An 18604-nucleotide genomic window follows, 5' to 3' on the forward strand; every position below is an offset into this window, starting at 1 on the left:
CGAAGCAAGAAACAGTATCTCTTTAGTCACACAGTAGAGCAATGTGGTCGAGCTCTACTGTTTGATGCAGCCGAAACTGAACATAATCTGAAAAACGGATTCATTGTGCTCTTTCCAACGCTAAGTTTACGGGCTCACGAATCGTAGAAATGTGTCAAGTGAGTAATTTTTGTGTAGGTCGTACCACTGTGAACCGTATTATATGAAAAAATATGCGTCACAGAGTCCTGGGTCCACCACACCGAAGCGAACAGCAAGAACATTTGTGGTCCAGCTGCAGCGCAGTTTCCTGAAATAGAAAAAAAAATGAAATCTTTAAGTTTTACATCCCATGGGTATGCAGGTTAGGCTAAAGGAGACGGTGATGATGAGAGATGAGTGAAATGGTGGAATGAAGAAAATGGGAGGACATGGTGGAACCCCGAGAAAACCCACGAGCACGGTGTTTGTCCACAACAAAGTCCACACGGCGCGAGCTGGAAAACTCCTGCAATAGAAGCTCCGATGCCGGGCAAGAGTTAATAGAGATATTTGCAGATCAAACACAACCGGTGGTGGAAACACGTCATTTTCTAGGTAAGTGGATAGAGCTCGTTCGTGGCTAAGCGGTTAGCGTACGCGCCTTTGGCGTGGGAGACCCGGGTTCAATTCCCGGCGGGAGCTCATGTGGTTCGGATTCCACGTTAATCAGTATGTCCATGTCTCATATAGCCTCGCTGCTGAAAGGGACGTTAAACTAAAATCAACTCTAGGTAAGTGGCACATTTAAATTCGCCTCAATATAAATGAATCAACCTCTGTAATGTAATTAAATAAACACTGGCCAAAATTTATAGCCTTGAATTAACTCTAAAATGTTTTGAAATCCTATAGTGACCCAATGCGGTCAACCTAATAATAATAATAATAATAATAATAATAATAATAATAATAATAATAATAATAATAATAATAATAATAATAATAATAATAATAATAATTTTTATATTTCAGGAATTTCAAAGAAAAACGTATTAAATGGCTAGGAAGAAGCTAATTATCGATACAGACGTTGGGTCGGATGACGCCATCGCTATAATATTGTGTGTTCATGCAGAAAAAATTGGCGCTGCAGAAATCCTTGGCATTACGGCTGTTCACGGAAACACTACTTTGGACAATGTTTGTGTGAATATTCTGAAAACACTGAAGACTGTTGGCCGATTGGACGTAAGTAGAAAGTTTTTAGTAAAGGAAAAATGTATATATTGAAAATAAGTACTTTTAGGTCATAAATGTTATCTGTTACTGGAAGGTGTAGAGCTATTATGGTAATCAAGAAATTGGAATAAAATGTGAAATACTACTCTTAAAACTTTTTTTAACAATTAACGTTTGAATTTGTGGTACGCATGTACAGATGCTTGTCAGTTTAATGGAAACATCTAAGAAAAATCGCAGTTTTCATATTAGAGCATATTAGCATGGACATTCACTCTCAGAACAACTCTGCTACGACATAGAACGCAGGCATATAGGTCGTGAATGGTGGCAAGGGGTCACTGAGCCTCGTGAGAAAGAAAGGAGGCGGAAGTTGCACTTGATTCGTGCCTCCAAAACGGACCACAGATGTTCAATTATGTTCGGGGAAAGAGCGAGTCAAGGGAGGTGTATAACTTCATCCTGATATTACTCAAAGCGCATGAATGGATGAGTTATCATATTGTAATATGGTGTCATTGTCCAAAACACAACATCTGGATCCCTAAAATTGTGGCATGATCATGGGAAGTGACGCGATCGGTAAGTATCAGTACATGGCTTGCTGAAAACTAGGATATTGTGGCCCTCAGTAGCAGAAAACCTGTTAATAATAATTTTTATATTTCAGGAATTTCAAAGAAAAACGTATTAAATGGCTAGGAAGAAGCTAATTATCGATACAGACGTTGGGTCGGATGACGCCATCGCTATAATATTGTGTGTTCATGCAGAAAAAATTGGCGCTGCAGAAATCCTTGGCATTACGGCTGTTCACGGAAACACTACTTTGGACAATGTTTGTGTGAATATTCTGAAAACACTGAAGACTGTTGGCCGATTGGACGTAAGTAGAAAGTTTTTAGTAAAGGAAAAATGTATATATTGAAAATAAGTACTTTTAGGTCATAAATGTTATCTGTTACTGGAAGGTGTAGAGCTATTATGGTAATCAAGAAATTGGAATAAAATGTGAAATACTACTCTTAAAACTTTTTTTAACAATTAACGTTTGAATTTGTGGTACGCATGTACAGATGCTTGTCAGTTTAATGGAAACATCTAAGAAAAATCGCAGTTTTCATATTAGAGCATATTAGCATGGACATTCACTCTCAGAACAACTCTGCTACGACATAGAACGCAGGCATATAGGTCGTGAATGGTGGCAAGGGGTCACTGAGCCTCGTGAGAAAGAAAGGAGGCGGAAGTTGCACTTGATTCGTGCCTCCAAAACGGACCACAGATGTTCAATTATGTTCGGGGAAAGAGCGAGTCAAGGGAGGTGTATAACTTCATCCTGATATTACTCAAAGCGCATGAATGGATGAGTTATCATATTGTAATATGGTGTCATTGTCCAAAACACAACATCTGGATCCCTAAAATTGTGGCATGATCATGGGAAGTGACGCGATCGGTAAGTATCAGTACATGGCTTGCTGAAAACTAGGATATTGTGGCCCTCAGTAGCAGAAAACCTGTTGGGTGTAGACATTGCGGATCATATGTTTCTTTCGGCGTTTGCCACATATAAACGTGTGGTTCTAAATGAGGTATCTGACTCTATCACATGTTTAAAATCATCAGCAGTCCATATTACATGTTAGTAACAGCGTAGGCATCGTACTAAAGGGGTATGGTCATTTACCAGCGGTTTTGCTCGTGCAATCCGAATCCGTATGCCAATGTCATGTAACTCGTGGCAGACTGTAATTGTTGAAACAGTCTGTAGATGATGTTGCTTGAGTTACTCGGTCACTTGCACCGCAGTCACACGACAGTTCTTAGTGACAATCCGGTTTAATGCTAGGTACAACCTGTCACTGAGGATTTTCTTGCTGACCGCTATTTTTCTTCGCCGATGTGGTTTTGCAGTGACTTTTCTTGGCCGTCACTTTGGGCTTTGTACCCGCGATACACTCACATGTCAGCACACTTGCCACGCACGACATAACCAAGCATCAACAATTCACAATCTTAGAAAATCATAGAGATTGTCAATTTTATACTATATGAGCGTCTGGTCAGTTCAGTGCAGACTGCCTTTTACTGCTGTTGTATACTACATAGAGCTTTCCTAGTATAACAGCTCGACGCTGCGCCTGCCACCTAACTGTTTCCAATCCAAACATCTAAAGTGTTTCCGTTAAATTGATAAGTAGAACATGAGCTTGTAAACAACTATTCAGTGGAGTGTGGATTATTAAGTAAGCAAAATAAATGTAAGAATGACGAGAAAGAAACTCATATATATGTTGTAAATTTGTGTTTAATTTGTTTTAGATTCCAGTATTCCGAGGCACACAAGAGTCGCTAGTACATACGTTCCAGAGAGCGAGCAACATTCATGGAAAAGATGGATTTGGTGATTTCGATTTTCCAGATGCTCCAAGTGTTGAACTGATACGGAAAGAACATGCTGTAAATGCGCTAGTTCGAATTGTTTCTGAGAATCCAGGTAATTGTTTTACATTTTAATGAACGCCCTACAATATTAGAATCTTAAATTGAGACAATCTAATCTTTACCTCCAGCAGGTATTCCCAGTCTTTCTTTCACGATCTTGTTGAAAACATTATTAGAGTAAAACACAAGATGTAATAAATTCAAGACAAAATTCGTGACAAATTTCGAGACGAGAGAGACTTCTTTCAATATTAACCCAAGTTCTCTGGCTGGAGCAAACAGTGTGTATATTACACGAAGCTGCTCAGGCATTTTTCGAACATCCATAATTTCGCTTCTTGTGAAGACAATGCAACGAAAATTAGCTGCATAATTAACCTGCACCAGGCCATGTCCTTTGTAATATTTCAATATCTTATTTCCGACGGTTTATGAGATAATAGGGTCATGAAATACTCAAAATATCTCGAAGTTCGGCACTTAGTCACTAAAACTTACGTGTTGCTTCCTGTAGACATATAAACTACAAATTTGGCACAAATGAAGAGTTTCTGGTATTACCCAGAAAGCAAATAGATCTATGGTAAGTGCAGGTTTGCCCTTAATTTCCGTTGATAGACTTAACCTAATAGATTCCTTCTATGTATGACTTTGCCAAGTTTAAACTTTAAGTTATGCTACGAGTTCAGATAGCCTTGACGTATAAACTTGTATACTCTTAAACCAGATGTAATAATGAAGGCTGTGCAAAAATGCATGTGCATTAGACTTATCCTTAAAGATTATCTCTAAGTATGCCTTTATCAAGTTAAATTTTACGTCATATTTAACAAGATATGTCAATTTAAAGGAATTTTAAGGCTAGCCTTATATTAATCATTATTAGCAAGTTTGAGACAAACCTGCAATCGAGGAATTAGCAAATTTACCGTAGCCTTGATTAGGTCTGCAGCCGTGGAAATGCAAGCTTGTGTGAACATACAGACTTAGCAGTGAAAGCTTGAGTAAGGTTATTAAAAGTCTGGAATGCTATTAGGGAACTAAAGAGAGAGACTTTGAGAACTGAAAAATTTCCATCTGCGATGGGGAAGATTATGGGACAAGGTCGAAATTACGATACTTGACTCAAAATCTATAGGGTGTTTCCCGTATACATGGAATGTGATATTTGACAAAAATAGGGTTTTTGATACAAATAAAGGGGAAAATCTGGAAACTGATTTTTTTTCCCACGAAGGGAGAAAATTATGGGGTAAGACAAACGTTACGTCACTGAACTCAAAACCTATAGGGTACTTCCTGTAGACATAGAAATTTAAAATTTCGCAAAAGTGTAGGCTTTGTGATGCAAGTGAAGGGAAAGATATGAAAACTGGGAGTTTTCCCCTGCAATGAGGAAGATTAGAGACATGGGCAAATTACGGCACTGGCTAAAAACCCATAGGGTACATTTTGTAAACAGAAATTTGAAATTTGTCACAAATGTAGCGTTTGAAATTCAAATAAAGGGACAAATCTGAGAACTGGTAATTTCGCCCTACAAAAAAAATTTAGGAGGCAAGGCCAATATAATATCATTAAACTCAAAGCCCAGTGGCGTAGGGAAGGGGGTAGAGGCCCCCCAAAGAGGTCCGACAATGTACTTTGGTACTTTGATGTTTGAAATTTTTTATATATTTTATGTTTATATATTTTTTGTTCGTAATTTTTCTATATGTACCTATAACAGCACTTGCCCCCCCCCCAAACAAACATCCTGGCTACGGTACTGTCAAAGCCCATAGGGTACTTCCTGTACTGCGGAAATGTAGAGTTTGAGATAAACTTAGGGCCAAATCCGAAAACTAGAGATTTTCCCTTCCACGGCGGAAAATTAGGTTACAAGGATAAAATTACGACACTTGGCTCAAAACCAATAGAGTATTTTATATAAACATAGAAAATTGAGATTTGATATAAGTATAGGGTTTTTATAAGGAAAGGGAAAATGCGGAAATTGAGCATTTCTCCCTTCAAGAGGTAAAATTGGGGTCCAAGGACAAAATTACGTCACTTGATTCAAAACCTATATGATATTTCCTGTAGTCATAGAAACTTCAAAATTGGCACAAATTTAACCTTTGTAAAACAAGTAAAGGAAAAAGTTTCGAAAACTACAAATTTCCAACTTCTCCTCCCGAAGGAAGAAAATTAGGAGCGATTGGCAAAATTATATATAGGTACATCAGTTGCTTCGAAATCTAAAGGGTAAATTTAAGATAGCAGCAATAGAGATGAATATTTAGGGTTCTTGAAGTATACGTGCAAATTTAGGGTTTTTACAGTAGACATGAAAATTTAGGATACTTACAGTAGACTTGAAAATTTAGGATACTTACAGTAGACATCAAAATTTAGGGTACTTGCAGGAGACACTTGCAGTAGACATGAAAATTTAAGGCACTTCCGGTAGACATGAAAATTTAGGGTACTCTTAGGAGAGATGAAAATTTAAGATTCATGTAGTAGAAATGAAAAATTTAGTGTACTTACAGTAGGCATGAAAATTTATGGTTCTTGCAGTAGACATAAAAAATTAGGGTTCATTTAGTAGACATGAAAATTTAGGGAACTTACAGTAGACATGAAACTTTTTTGGTTTATGCAGTAGGCCTATGCATGAAAAATTTAGGGTTCTTGCAGTAGCCATGACAATTTAGGGTTTTTACAGTAAACATGAAAATTTGGGGTTTTTGCAGTAGACATGATAATTTAGGGTTCTTGCACTAGACATGAAAATTTAGAGTTTTAGCAATAGACAAGAAAACTTAGAGTACTTGCAGTGGACATGAAAATTTAGGGTACTTTGAGTAGACACGAAAATTTAGAGTGCCGGTAGGAGACCTGCAAACTTGAAATTTGGGAGAAACGTAGAATTGAGGACAAATAAAGGTTGGGGGAAATCCGAAAATTGGAAAATTTATTCCCCAAGGAGGAAAATGAGAGAGAGTGGAAAAGTTGCGTAGGGTATGTAATTCCACTAGCTATGAAAACTTGAAACCTGCAAATTTAATATTAAAGATTTTCAGATTTTAACAGAACTTGGTATCGTTTCAGATTTTTCTCTGTGATATTTACAAGTTCATTTTGAAGTTCACCGTGATTGAAACCCTTCTTTATATTATCTTTGACAGAATTGAAATCTTCTGTGTAAGTATTCTGAAACGATGCCAAGTTCTATGGAAATCTAAAAGTCAGAAAATTAAATTTACAACTTTTGAGTTCCAACAGAAAACAACTTTCCGAAAACAAGTTCTCTATACAGGAACACCTCGAGAGGCTTCTGCCTGATAAGTTGTTCTCAGCACTAAAGATTGCAAAGTTCGTTTCACGATTTCCGAATTTCAATAGAACTTGGCATAGTTATTCTTTTTTTTTTTTTTTTTTTTTTTTTGGGCTCAAGAAAGTTATAAACGTACGACAACTTGGCTCTATTTTTCACTTTTATGTCTTTTGGTGGCATAAATTCTACAGGGTGAGATATCACGTTCACTTCATACTGCTGAGGTGAGATAGACATAACTACTGTTTCGCGCACATCCTTAAATATGACACACCTAAAAGTGTAGATGCATAATTGCCTTTCATCTCTAGCTCTTTCTGCAGCACATGTCGAAGGTGGCGTACACCGTCTGCGCCAAGGGCGCCGATCCCGAGGAGGCCCGCACCCCCCAAAGCTCATGTGAGCCCCCTATTGTATTTATAAATATACAATATTTGGCATAATTTGAGTTTAATTTGTCTTAAAATCTTCATATATATATATATATATATATATATATATATATATATATATATATATATATATATATACCTTCTGCATCTGAATGACCCCTCCTGAATTCACAGGGAAATCGGCGCGCCGCTTGGTCTGCGCGTCATCTTTTCTGATGTCTCGAAGGCATCAACGAGTGACAAAGATGATGGCTTTTCTTGTATCACAGTGCTTCACGCCAAATACTCCCTTCAGTTTGGCAGAAAGTTTGTCAAGAAGTCTGTGAAAGCATTGTTGTGCACTGAATCCACTTCAGTCACTACAGTCTTGATTGATACACGTTGTTCATGTTTCCGAAACATATTCTCGGGCGCTTACCACGTTTGTCCTCTACTTTATGACACTACTGCTTTTGATTGAATAACACAGTCCTTACCACTTGCCATATTTCTTTGCCTTTGATACACGTTGTTCATGTTTCCGAAACATATTGTCTGGCACTTATCACTTTTGTCCTCTACTTTACGACACTGCTGCTTTTGATTGAATAACACAGTCCTTACCACTCGTCATATTTCTTTGCCTTTGATACAAGTTGTTCATGTTTCCGAAACATATTGTCTGGCACTTACCACTTTTTTCCTCTATTTTATGGCACTGCTGCTGTTGATTGAATAACACAGTCGTTACCACTCGCCAAATTTCTTTATCTTATATTCCCTTATCACTACAGAAATCTTGTACTGCTGAGATACAAGATATGCGAATAATGTTGCCACTATTTTTTATTCAACCTATGTATTTCTACTGGAAGATCTCGGTCTCCTCTTACATATATCTCGACACAAAATTCGGTTTGGCTCATCTCGCTGGCAACACTTAATATGCGATTCAATAAGCAAATAAAATGAGATGAAATCTTTCAGTTTAACGTCCGACGCATATGCCCTTTAGGCAATGGCGCCGATTTCTTAGTAAATTTGGGGGGGGCATTCAGATGCTAACTAACTCTAACTAACTAACTCTGGCCTATGGGACCCGGAGGTTCAATGCCGCGTTCACAAAAGCTCTCCACTGACTTCTATCCTTAGCCAATTGGATCCAGTTTCTATTTTGTATTCCAATCTCTGCGAGATCTATCTTAATATTGTCCTCCCATCTGCGCCTAGGTCTTCCTAATGGTCGTTTTCCGATTGGCCTTCCAGTCAAAACTTTGAAAGCGTTTCTACTTTCTTCCATTCTAGCTACATGACCTGCCCACCTAAGTCTCCTAGACTTGACGACCCTAACAATGTTGGGTAAACAATATAAATTATGTAGTTCCTCGTTATGAAGTTTCCGCCATTCCCCATTCCCGTTCCTCTTAGGTCCGAATATTCGTCTCAGGATCTTGTTCTCAAATACTTTCAGTCTATGTTCTTCCCTCAGAGTAAGTGACCATGTTTCACAGCCATACAAAACAACAGGCATGATTATCGTTTTATATATTTTAAGCTTCAAATTCCTCGACAGAATTCGCGACGACAAGAGAGTTTGAACCGAATAGTAACACGAATTCCCTGCTTTTAGTCGACATTTAATTTCTTCTTGAATATGATTTTCCTCTGTTAATATTGATCCTAGATATTTGAAAGTATCCGCTTTATCAAAAGTATTATTTAATATTTTAACGCATGCATAATTTGCTGTATTCCGGTCCCGACGCACTTCCATGTATTTAGTTTTCTCTGCATTTACTTCTAAACCCATGTCCCTACAAGCGTTTAATAAGATCTCTGCATTTCTTTCTATTGTTCTCCTATCATCACCTATTAAATTTACATCATCAGCATATGCCATAACCTGGTGAATACCGTTCAATTGTAGGCCGTGGTTGCTATCTTTGATTTTCCTTATAGCGTATTCCAGAACGAAGTTAAATAATAATGGCGACAACGCAGCTCCTTGTTTCAGGCCATTTTCGACATGGAAGCTCGTGGACAAAAAATTTCCTACCCGGACTTTAGTTTGGGATTCATTTAAACATATCTTAATTAATCTAATTAGCTTTCTCGGTATTCCAAGTTCTGTAAGAACGTTGTATAGTGTTTCTCTCCTAACCGAGTCGTACGCCTTCCTAAAATCAATAAATAGTTGATGTACCGGGGTATTGTATTCCCACTTTTTTTTCGAGTATTTGGCGAATGGTAAATATTTGGTTGACAGTTGATCGATTTCGTCTAAATCCGCACTGATAATCTCCAATAATTTATCTGCGTATCGGGTCAGTCTTGCTAATAGAATATTTGAAAGGGTTTTATAGGATGTTGCATTTTATAGGCATTCAGATGCGGAAAGTATATTAGGGTTTTAAGACAAATTGCATTCAAATTATGCCAAATATTGTAAATTTACAAAAACAATGAGGGGGCCTACATGAGCTTTGGGGTGGCCCGGGCCAACTCGGGCCCCTCAGGATCGGCGCCCTTGCCTTTATGCTAAGGGAGACGGTGATTAAAGCAAGTAAATGATCATGGAAGAATCTGTAGAAACAGAAAATGGGAGGGGAGGAAACGAAAGTACCCCGAGAAAATCCGCCGAAACGATGTTGTCTATCACAAACTTACTTGGCCAAGGGTCGAACCCCTGACCCCATACACCAAAAGTAAGTGCTCTACCGCTGAGCTACTGTGCTGGCGAGCTATTTTCTGATTGATATTAATACCCACTTCTTCAGTTCTACAGTGCGCCTGTAGTTATTATATCTATACGACTTAATATTAGTAGAGTGAAATTTTGACGCTTATGTATTAGCAAAACATCCATAGTAGTTTTGTTGGAATATTAAAAGTACAAGAACGCATAGAAATAATTATAAATGTAATTTCAATGAGTTTACAGAATTGAGTAAAGTCTACACTGTTCAGCGGACAAATGAAGTACTTTGAACGTTAACACTGGAAATTTGGAATACATATACGAGGTGTGTTCGAAAAGTATTGAATCATTTTTTTCGCGTAAATCAATGAAGGCGGGACACTTTCTTCAGTGTAGATATACAGTGGTGCCCACCCCCCTTATGTCTATGACGCACTCCCCCCCCATTGTCTATCCGTAGGTGTTCTTCCATGAAAAAAATCTTCTTTTCGATTAATATTACCCCCTCATCAAACATATTTATATAGATTTTAACCCCCCCCAAATATTTCAATGACGCAGTTTGCGTCATAGTCCCCCCTTGTGGACACTCCTGAGATATAGAGGAGACACTCACGCACAGTCGTGAATTTTTTCACGCCCGCAGAAAGTGTCACTCACTGGTAGTCGGTCAACGCGTGAGACGTGTAGTGCGCGGTCGTCGGATTTCAGTTTTTTTGTAAAATGGCAGAAAAATTTGAGCAGCAATATTGCATCAAATTTTTGCTAAAAGCTTTACGATACCCAACCGGAAACCATTCAATTTTGAACGAGGAATTTGAGCATGAGGAGAGTGTCCGCGAAATTTGCTTCAGGCTTTCATCGCCAAACACAACATTTCTGTGTGTCGTCAGCCTCCTTACTCACCCGACATGGCTCCGTGTGATTTTTGGTTATTTTCCAAGCTGCAAATGCCACTAAAAGGGGCCCCGATTTGCGTCAAGAGAAGACATCATGCGGAATGCGACGGAACGATTGCTTACCGTTTCAAAAACTGCGTTCCAGAAGTGTTTCCAACAGTGGCGAAAGGGCTGGGAGAAATGTGTGAATTACCAAGGAAACTACTTTGAAAGGGATTAGTGTTTCGTATTTCTAAATCAATAAATGATTTTTTTTTTTGCCAACCAAAGGTTCGATACTTTTTGAACACACCTCGTATACATGTGTGCAGGGCGTCATTTAGGAGGGACAGGGAGGGGCAATTGCCCCCCCCTGAGTTTGAGATTTTTATAGATTTTATCAATAGAATAGTAGCAAATCAGTAAAAAAAAACGCCGAATTTTACACATATCAAGGGGTCTTGCCACACCTCCAAGCAAAATCTGAAATGACGCTCCTGGATTATTATCATGGTATTTCTCAAACAGAGTTTCTTAAAAAAAAAAAAAAAAAACAGAAGTAGCGAAACACAAAAATTACGTCATGAAATAATGTGTTTTTTTTTTAAAAAAAAAATTAAAATATGATAGTTGATCAGAAGAGGATACAATAAAATGTTTTATTTTGAAGATATTCCTATTTTCTACTTCAAAGAAAGTTGACACATTATAATATAATGACAATGTTTATGTTATTTTTGTTTAGTTTGTTCATAAAATGTGTCCAATTTGCGTCACCACCAGTTTAACAATACTAATTGGAGTTTTCATTTTAATCTTTACTGCTAATACATGCTGCGCCATCTGTTGCCAGTATGTATAACAACTTTAAGCTTTCAACTTCTCTTTTCTGCTGCCATCTCTTGAGGATTACGAGAACTACATAGTTGTGCAATGAATGTGGAACACGTAAGCATAGGTGATAGATAAACTAGAGTGAAATATGCATAGTTACAAGAAATCATGATTTGATTTTTTTTTTCATACAAAACTGCTCATTAATTTTTATTAAAACAGTATTTATTATGTTTCTATTATGCCAAATGTATTAACAAAATATACGAAAAAGTAGGGAATTATAGGAGAACAATAAAAAGAGATGCACAGGTCTTAATTAAACGCTTACAGGAACATGGATTTAGAACTAAATACATGGAAATTCGTCGGGATCGTAATATGGCCTAATGTGGATGCGTTAAAATATCAAATAATATTTTTGATAAAGGATATTGAATACTTTCAAATATCTAGGATTAATACTAAGACCATATTCACGAAGAAATTAAATGTCTACCGAAAGCAGATAATTTGTATTATTATTCAGTTCAAAATCTCTTGTCGTCACGAATTTCTTCGGGTAATTTGAAGCTTAAAATATATAAAATGATAATCATGCCTGTTGTTCTATATGGTTGCGAAACATGGTCGCTTACTCTAAGGAAAGAACATAGACTGAAAGTACCCAGAACAAGGATCTGAGACGAATATTCGGACCCAAGAGGAACGGGAATGAGGAATCGCGGAAACTTCATAATGATGAACTGCATAATTTGCACGGTTTACCAAACATTGCTAGGGCCATCAAGTCTAGGTGGCTCAGGTGGGCAGGTCATCTAGCCAGAATTGAAAAAAAAAAGTAGGAACGCATTCAAAGTCTTAAGTGGAAGACCAATCGTAAAACAACTACTAGGAAGACCAAGCCGCAAGTGGGAGGACACTATTAAGATGGACCTCGCAGAAATAGGAATACAAAGTAGAAATCGGATTCAGTTGGCTAAGGACAGAAGTCAATGGAAAGCTTTCGTGAACTCGGTATTGAACTTCCGGGTTCCATAGGCCATAGAGTTAGTAGGTTAGTTACGAAATAAAAATAGACAAAGAGGAAAATTGTTGGAAATTAGTGGTTTTTAGTCTAAACTGTTGAATGCCTTTCAATCGCACCAGTTGTTTAGGCTCTATACTGATAACTAGACATCGGATTTTTATCCAAATGTGTATTTTGTTTGCTTATATGCATCACTGTTAAACTTAGTAGGGGTTTCTAACAACACTAACACAGCTCGAATTTGAAGTTTTATGGTGCATATAAATGCATTTTTCAAAGATTAGAGCATATATTAGTGCGTAAGGGCATATTCAGCATATTCTAAAAAGTTTTTTTGAGGGAGGGCGCGGTGGGACAGTGGTAGAGAGTTCACCTCCGGTGCTTGGGGTCCTTAGTTCGATCCCAGCTCGCTCCGTTTGGACTTTGTGGTCGATAAACATCGTGCTTGTGGGTTTTCTCGGGGTTCTTCCGTTTCCTCCGACTTTCTTCACTCCACAATTTCATTCATTTCTCATAATCACCGTCTCCTTTAGCCCAACCGGCATAATCGTGGGACGTAAAACAATGATTTCATTTCTTTTTTTTTTTTTATTTCGGATGGATGGTTATAGCATGGAATAAATCCAGTTTTAGTTTGTATTTTCAGTGCATTTAATGTGTATGCAACAAAACGGTTTTTTGAGTGAGAGGGTGAAAGTATGGAGGACAAATAATGTTAGCAAACGATCAGCAGAGCAAAGACACATACAATTGCCAAGTTGTTAAGATAAATCTGATAATGATAAAGCCATTGTAACATCGTGTCCACACCAATTCAGAAACAAAAGACACAGGGAATGCTCTCCAGTGAATGCTTAGCTCTAGTTGAAGTCCGACGTGAGCTCCAGTCAGTTCCTGGTAAACTTGCGAGCTCTATGGAAAAGAAATTGACAGATGTTATTGCCAGAAACTCAGACTATAAAACAGTGGGAGCCATAGAAAAATACCTGCTTCAAGGTTAAATTTCAACTTGCCAGAAAATATAGATACTAAACTTGCTTCTCTGTATAAATATTGTTATTGATGTTAACAAGGCATTTTGTGGCTACAAGTGTCACAAACAGACTCCAAAAACTGAAGAGAAGCATCTTGTGATATACCGTAAGGTTAATTATTGCAAGAAGTAGGCCTAAATTCTTATAACCGATCTTTTGTTCAGTGGAAACGTGTAGAAAAGTGAGGGTTCTACTATTTCGTGTAAAGTAAATGTAGTTTAAAATACAATTATGAAGAAACACTAGAGTTCATGTTAGCACTCTCTGTAACTCTGTAACTCTCATAATAATAAATGCCGAAGAGATGTCTTTGAAAGGTAAACTACACTTTCAATGTAATATTTCATCTACAAAATTTTATCTCAAGTTTCCTGCAGGTTTGAAAATGCTCTCTTTTATTGGATTGTTAGTGCATATTTTAACACATTTTACACCATAGTTACATGCATATTTCATGAATTTTAAGTGTATAAAGATCCGATATCTACTAATAACGCACTCTATCCTAATGAAAATGTATCGTTTCCAGTTGAAAAGTTTGTAATCTTTGGGCGCTCATTACAAATACAGTAACATGACATTGTTGGAAAACGGATTCGAGTTTATCTAGTTTCCCCTACACAACAATGTGCACTTTCCCTGCCCTTTTGTTTCACTCGGGGTCCACCTAAAACTGTAGTTCCAAATGTTAATCTAGCCACTTTAATATGTAATATTTAACAGTACGTACTGATTTTAGTTTCTACGATGTAACTTTGTTTCTACCTAATTAGTAATTTTGGATTTGTTTTCCAGGTGAAGTAACGTTATTGACTCTAGGCCCGCTGACAAATGTTGCCATGGCACTTCGAATGGATCCGTCATTTTGTCAGAATGTAAAAGAAATCATCATCATGGGAGGGAATTCTGAAGGTAAGATGTCGTGCGATTTCGCTAAGCATTTGGTAACTAAGCTAAAGATAGCATCACAATTTAAAATCGTGTAACAAAATTTAAAAACATAAAATGTAAGGCAATACGAGCAATGAACTGTTGAGGATGTTTGCAAGGGACTTTGCAACAAAGTCTGGAAGAAAGTAAAATCAGTTTTGTTTCTGAGGCATACTGGAGGTCGGTACATCTTAAGATGAATTTTTCTAATGTCTCAAGGGCAAGGGTGTCGATCCTGAGGTCCCTGTGGCCCCCTTATTGTATTTATGAATATACAATATTTGGTGTAATTTGAATGCAATTTGTCTTAAAATCCTCATATATATACCTTCTACGTCTGAATGTTTCTCCCTCCCCCCCAATTTACAGAGAAATCGACGCCCTTGCTTAAGGGGTTCTTGCGTTACTATTTGAGCACACAACAGAACATCCTAAAATGCACTTTAATCTGTTCCTATAACTAAAAAGAACAAAAAAGAAAAAAAGATATATTTTCTTGTACGTAAAGCTGAGTATTTGTACGTTATCCAAATCTACCCCGTTGAATCATTTGAAATGATTTTTTTTTTTTTTTTTAAGTTTAACGTCCCAAAATTATGCACCAAGAGTAAGGAAGATATTAATTATGATTAATGAGATGGGGATAAAGGTGAAATGACGAAAATGGGAGGAAACGGGAGAACTGCGAGAAAAACTACCCAGGTGATATTTGTTCACCACAGAGCTGACGGCAGGAATTGGGATTGATCATTTACACCACGCGCCAGAAAAGAGCGGTGAGGTGAGGTGACTTTAGTTTAGCGTCCCTTTCAGCAGCGAGGCTATATGAGACGTGGACCTACTGATTAACGTGGAATCCGAACCACATGAGCTCCCGCCGGGAATCGAACCCGGGTCTCCCACGCCAAAGGCGCGTACGCTAACCGCTTAGCCACGGAGGAGCTTACGCCAGAAAAGAGCGTTCTATCACTGAGACATCTCTTGAAATGGATTGTAAAGCAAAGTTAGACCCACTTCAAACAGGGCTTCATAATGTCAATTTGATTACAAACAATGCTTTTCAGAAAGCAGAGAGGGAAGTCCAAATTTATGCCGAAAATAAAGAATCTCACTAGCATCTCAAGTTAGGGAGATGAAATTTAATATATAGACTCATCATTAGAAGGAAATTGGAAACATGTCAAAGCGTTTTAGAAAACTCCACTTCCAGGGGTTAAACTTGAAGGTATTTCTATAATATTTTTATTTTCCATAAAGCGATGAAATGATTGAGCCGGTTTTTTTTTTTTTTTTTTTTTTTTTTTTTGAAGCATGGTTAATACTGGAATTTTATCAGTATACTTTAAAATTCATAACCTAAGGTAAAAGAAAGGGCTTTAAGTTTTTCGTAAAAAAAAAAAATATAAATAAAAATAACGGCTGCACGGTTTGAAAAGAGATTTTTGAACATTGGTGCGAACTGTTATTTCATTTGGATTGAAATATATATCCTGAAGAGAAGGGAAAAAGATGGTTCAAATATACTTTTCAATTCCTTCCGAAGAAAAAGTATTTCAGTTTTTTTATGGAAGGAAAAAATGGTGAAAAACAGTTGCTCTTATTATCAATACATACTGTCTTTCTTGCTATTACATTATTATTATTCATGTTTGATTAATTGCAAACACATACTACTGTTCTCATTGTTTCTACGTCTAATTTTGAGCACTAACACAATCAAAGCTGAAGTTCTCTACTTATCACACACACTGTAATATCTTAGCTGGGAAAGTGTTGGTGTACTAGCAGAAACCATGTCTCTGATGTCAAGAGTGCCTGGTTCGATCCCAGATCATATGAATGAACATCATCATATTTGAGTAGAAGTAAATAAAGTTCCTTCGTGATTAGACATGTCATGACGAACCTTTATCGTGAAAAACACACATTGCTAATTAAAATAATAATTAAAAAGATCTTACCAGATATTTTGCAAACTATATATAAAATGGCTCCATGGCTATTCCTCATGGTGGGTGCTTCCCTATTCCGTGGCTTTACCTTTGGAGGAAAAATTGAATTGAAATGAAATCTTTAAGTTTTACGTCCCACGGTTATGCCGGTTAGGCTAAAGGAGACGGTGATTATGAGAGATGAGTGAAATGGTGGAATGAAGAAAGTGGGAGGAAACGGGAGAACCCCGAGAAAATCCACGAGCACGGTGTTTGTCCACCACAAAGTTCACTTGGCGGAGGCTGGGATCGAACCCGGGACCACAAGCACCAGAGGTGAACGCTCTACCACTGAGCCACCGCGCCCCCCTGGAGGAAAAATTGTTGTGGCTTTTCCCCTACAAGAAAGATCTTACTCAAGGACACACAAGCAATCAAGGTGAATGCAGTACGTAGTTACTTTAATGTTCGTGAATTTCGTGGCTTTACCCGGAAAAAAATCGTGGTTTTTCCCCTATAAGAACGGGTCTTGCTGAAGGACACAAAATCAATCCCGGAGAATGAAATACATGCGAGGGGAAGTCCAAAATAAAGAAACTTTTACAATTTCTCGCACTAGGGTTTTGGCAACACTGCTAGTATCCAGCGCTGAATTAGTGTCGTCTGCATCACTTCTATGTAACGTGTGACTCTTATTCCCGCGTTAGTAGTTGGAGTATAGTAGACCGCTAAACATGCAGCTCCACTGTCGATTTGCACCAATGAGAAAATGAGGGCAGTGATTCGCTTTTTGTTTGCGGAAGGTGTTAAACCTGTGGAAATTATTCGTCGAATGCAAGCGCAGTATGTTAACAGCTGTTTCGCGAAGCAAGATCTACGAATGGATAGAGCGTTTCAAACAAGGAAGAACTAACTCTATGTGACAAGGAAAGATCGGCAGGCCATCGACGTTAACGATTGAGAACAATTTGAAAGTCGTTAAGAATATGGTAATGGAAAACAGACGAAATCGCCAATACTTTACATATGAGTCATGGTTCAGCGCATTAGATCTTACACGACAGGCTAAATTTTCGGCGCGCGAGAGATGGATTTTAAAGCAAATCGTAATTGTTGGAACACCCGCCACACAGCTCAGACCTGGCTCCAAGCGATTTTCATATGTTTGGAGCATTGAAGGAAACGCTCAGGGGCGGAAGACTTGCAACCGATGCAGAAATCACTGATGCAGTGCAAAATTGGTTACAAATGCAACCGAAAAGTGTTTTTCCCGATGCAATCAAAAAACTTGTGGAACATTGGGAAAAGTGCGTTGAAGTGCAGAGAGATTATCTAGAAAAGTAATGTATGTTTCAGTTTTCTATCTTTGGAACAAGTGTACCTTTTGTCGAAAGTGCATTTACATTTTGACTTGTCCTTGTAGTTACCCTAATACAGGGTGTCCAATATACAATGTAATCCGGAGTTTGGAATAGTAGAACTTGTGAACCTGAAGTGATACACAAACAATGGTTATACCAAAATGAAGCCTTGTTCATACATATATTTTTAAAATAGAATGCAACGATTGAGGTACACTAGGAACAACACAGTGCTGCCAGATGTATTTTTTTTTCAAAACATGAAAATTGACTCATAACTCATACGTATGGATGTTCTGACGTTAATTTTCAGTTTGTTTAGTTGGAGTAGCTTGAAAACTACGGAGCAGAAAAAAGAATTTTTCATTTCCACCGATAACTAATCGGATGAGGCCTCTATAAGGGGGAACTAGGGAAATCGTAGTTTTCATAAATTAACACTCTGAATTAGCAACCTGCTGATGATTTAGTGCATCAAAAGATATATTAAGGATCTGTCCACATTATACAATTCCTGAAAAAAAAAAAAAAAAAAAGAACCAACTGAAATTATCGTGATAAAATTTT

At 37.6% G+C, this 18604-nt stretch overlaps 1 protein-coding gene across 1 annotated transcript in view; it reads left to right on the forward strand.

Moving 5' to 3' along the window:
- Positions 1-1085: 1085 nt before the first annotated feature.
- LOC145671968 (nucleoside hydrolase-like) overlaps positions 1086-18604 on the forward strand; it is a 30169-nt gene continuing 12650 nt past the window's right edge. The window contains exons 1-4 of the mRNA XM_081741161.1: positions 1086-1209; positions 1871-2086; positions 3526-3700; positions 14611-14727. Coding sequence (XP_081597287.1) covers positions 1895-2086; positions 3526-3700; positions 14611-14727 — 484 coding nt within the window. The 5' untranslated portion in view covers positions 1086-1209; positions 1871-1894. The remainder of the gene's footprint in view (positions 1210-1870; positions 2087-3525; positions 3701-14610; positions 14728-18604) is intronic.

The sequence above is a fragment of the Thermobia domestica genome, chromosome 15 (assembly GCF_964235325.1).
Source record: "Thermobia domestica chromosome 15, izTheDome1.hap1.1, whole genome shotgun sequence".
Lineage (NCBI taxonomy): Eukaryota > Metazoa > Arthropoda > Insecta > Zygentoma > Lepismatidae > Thermobia > Thermobia domestica.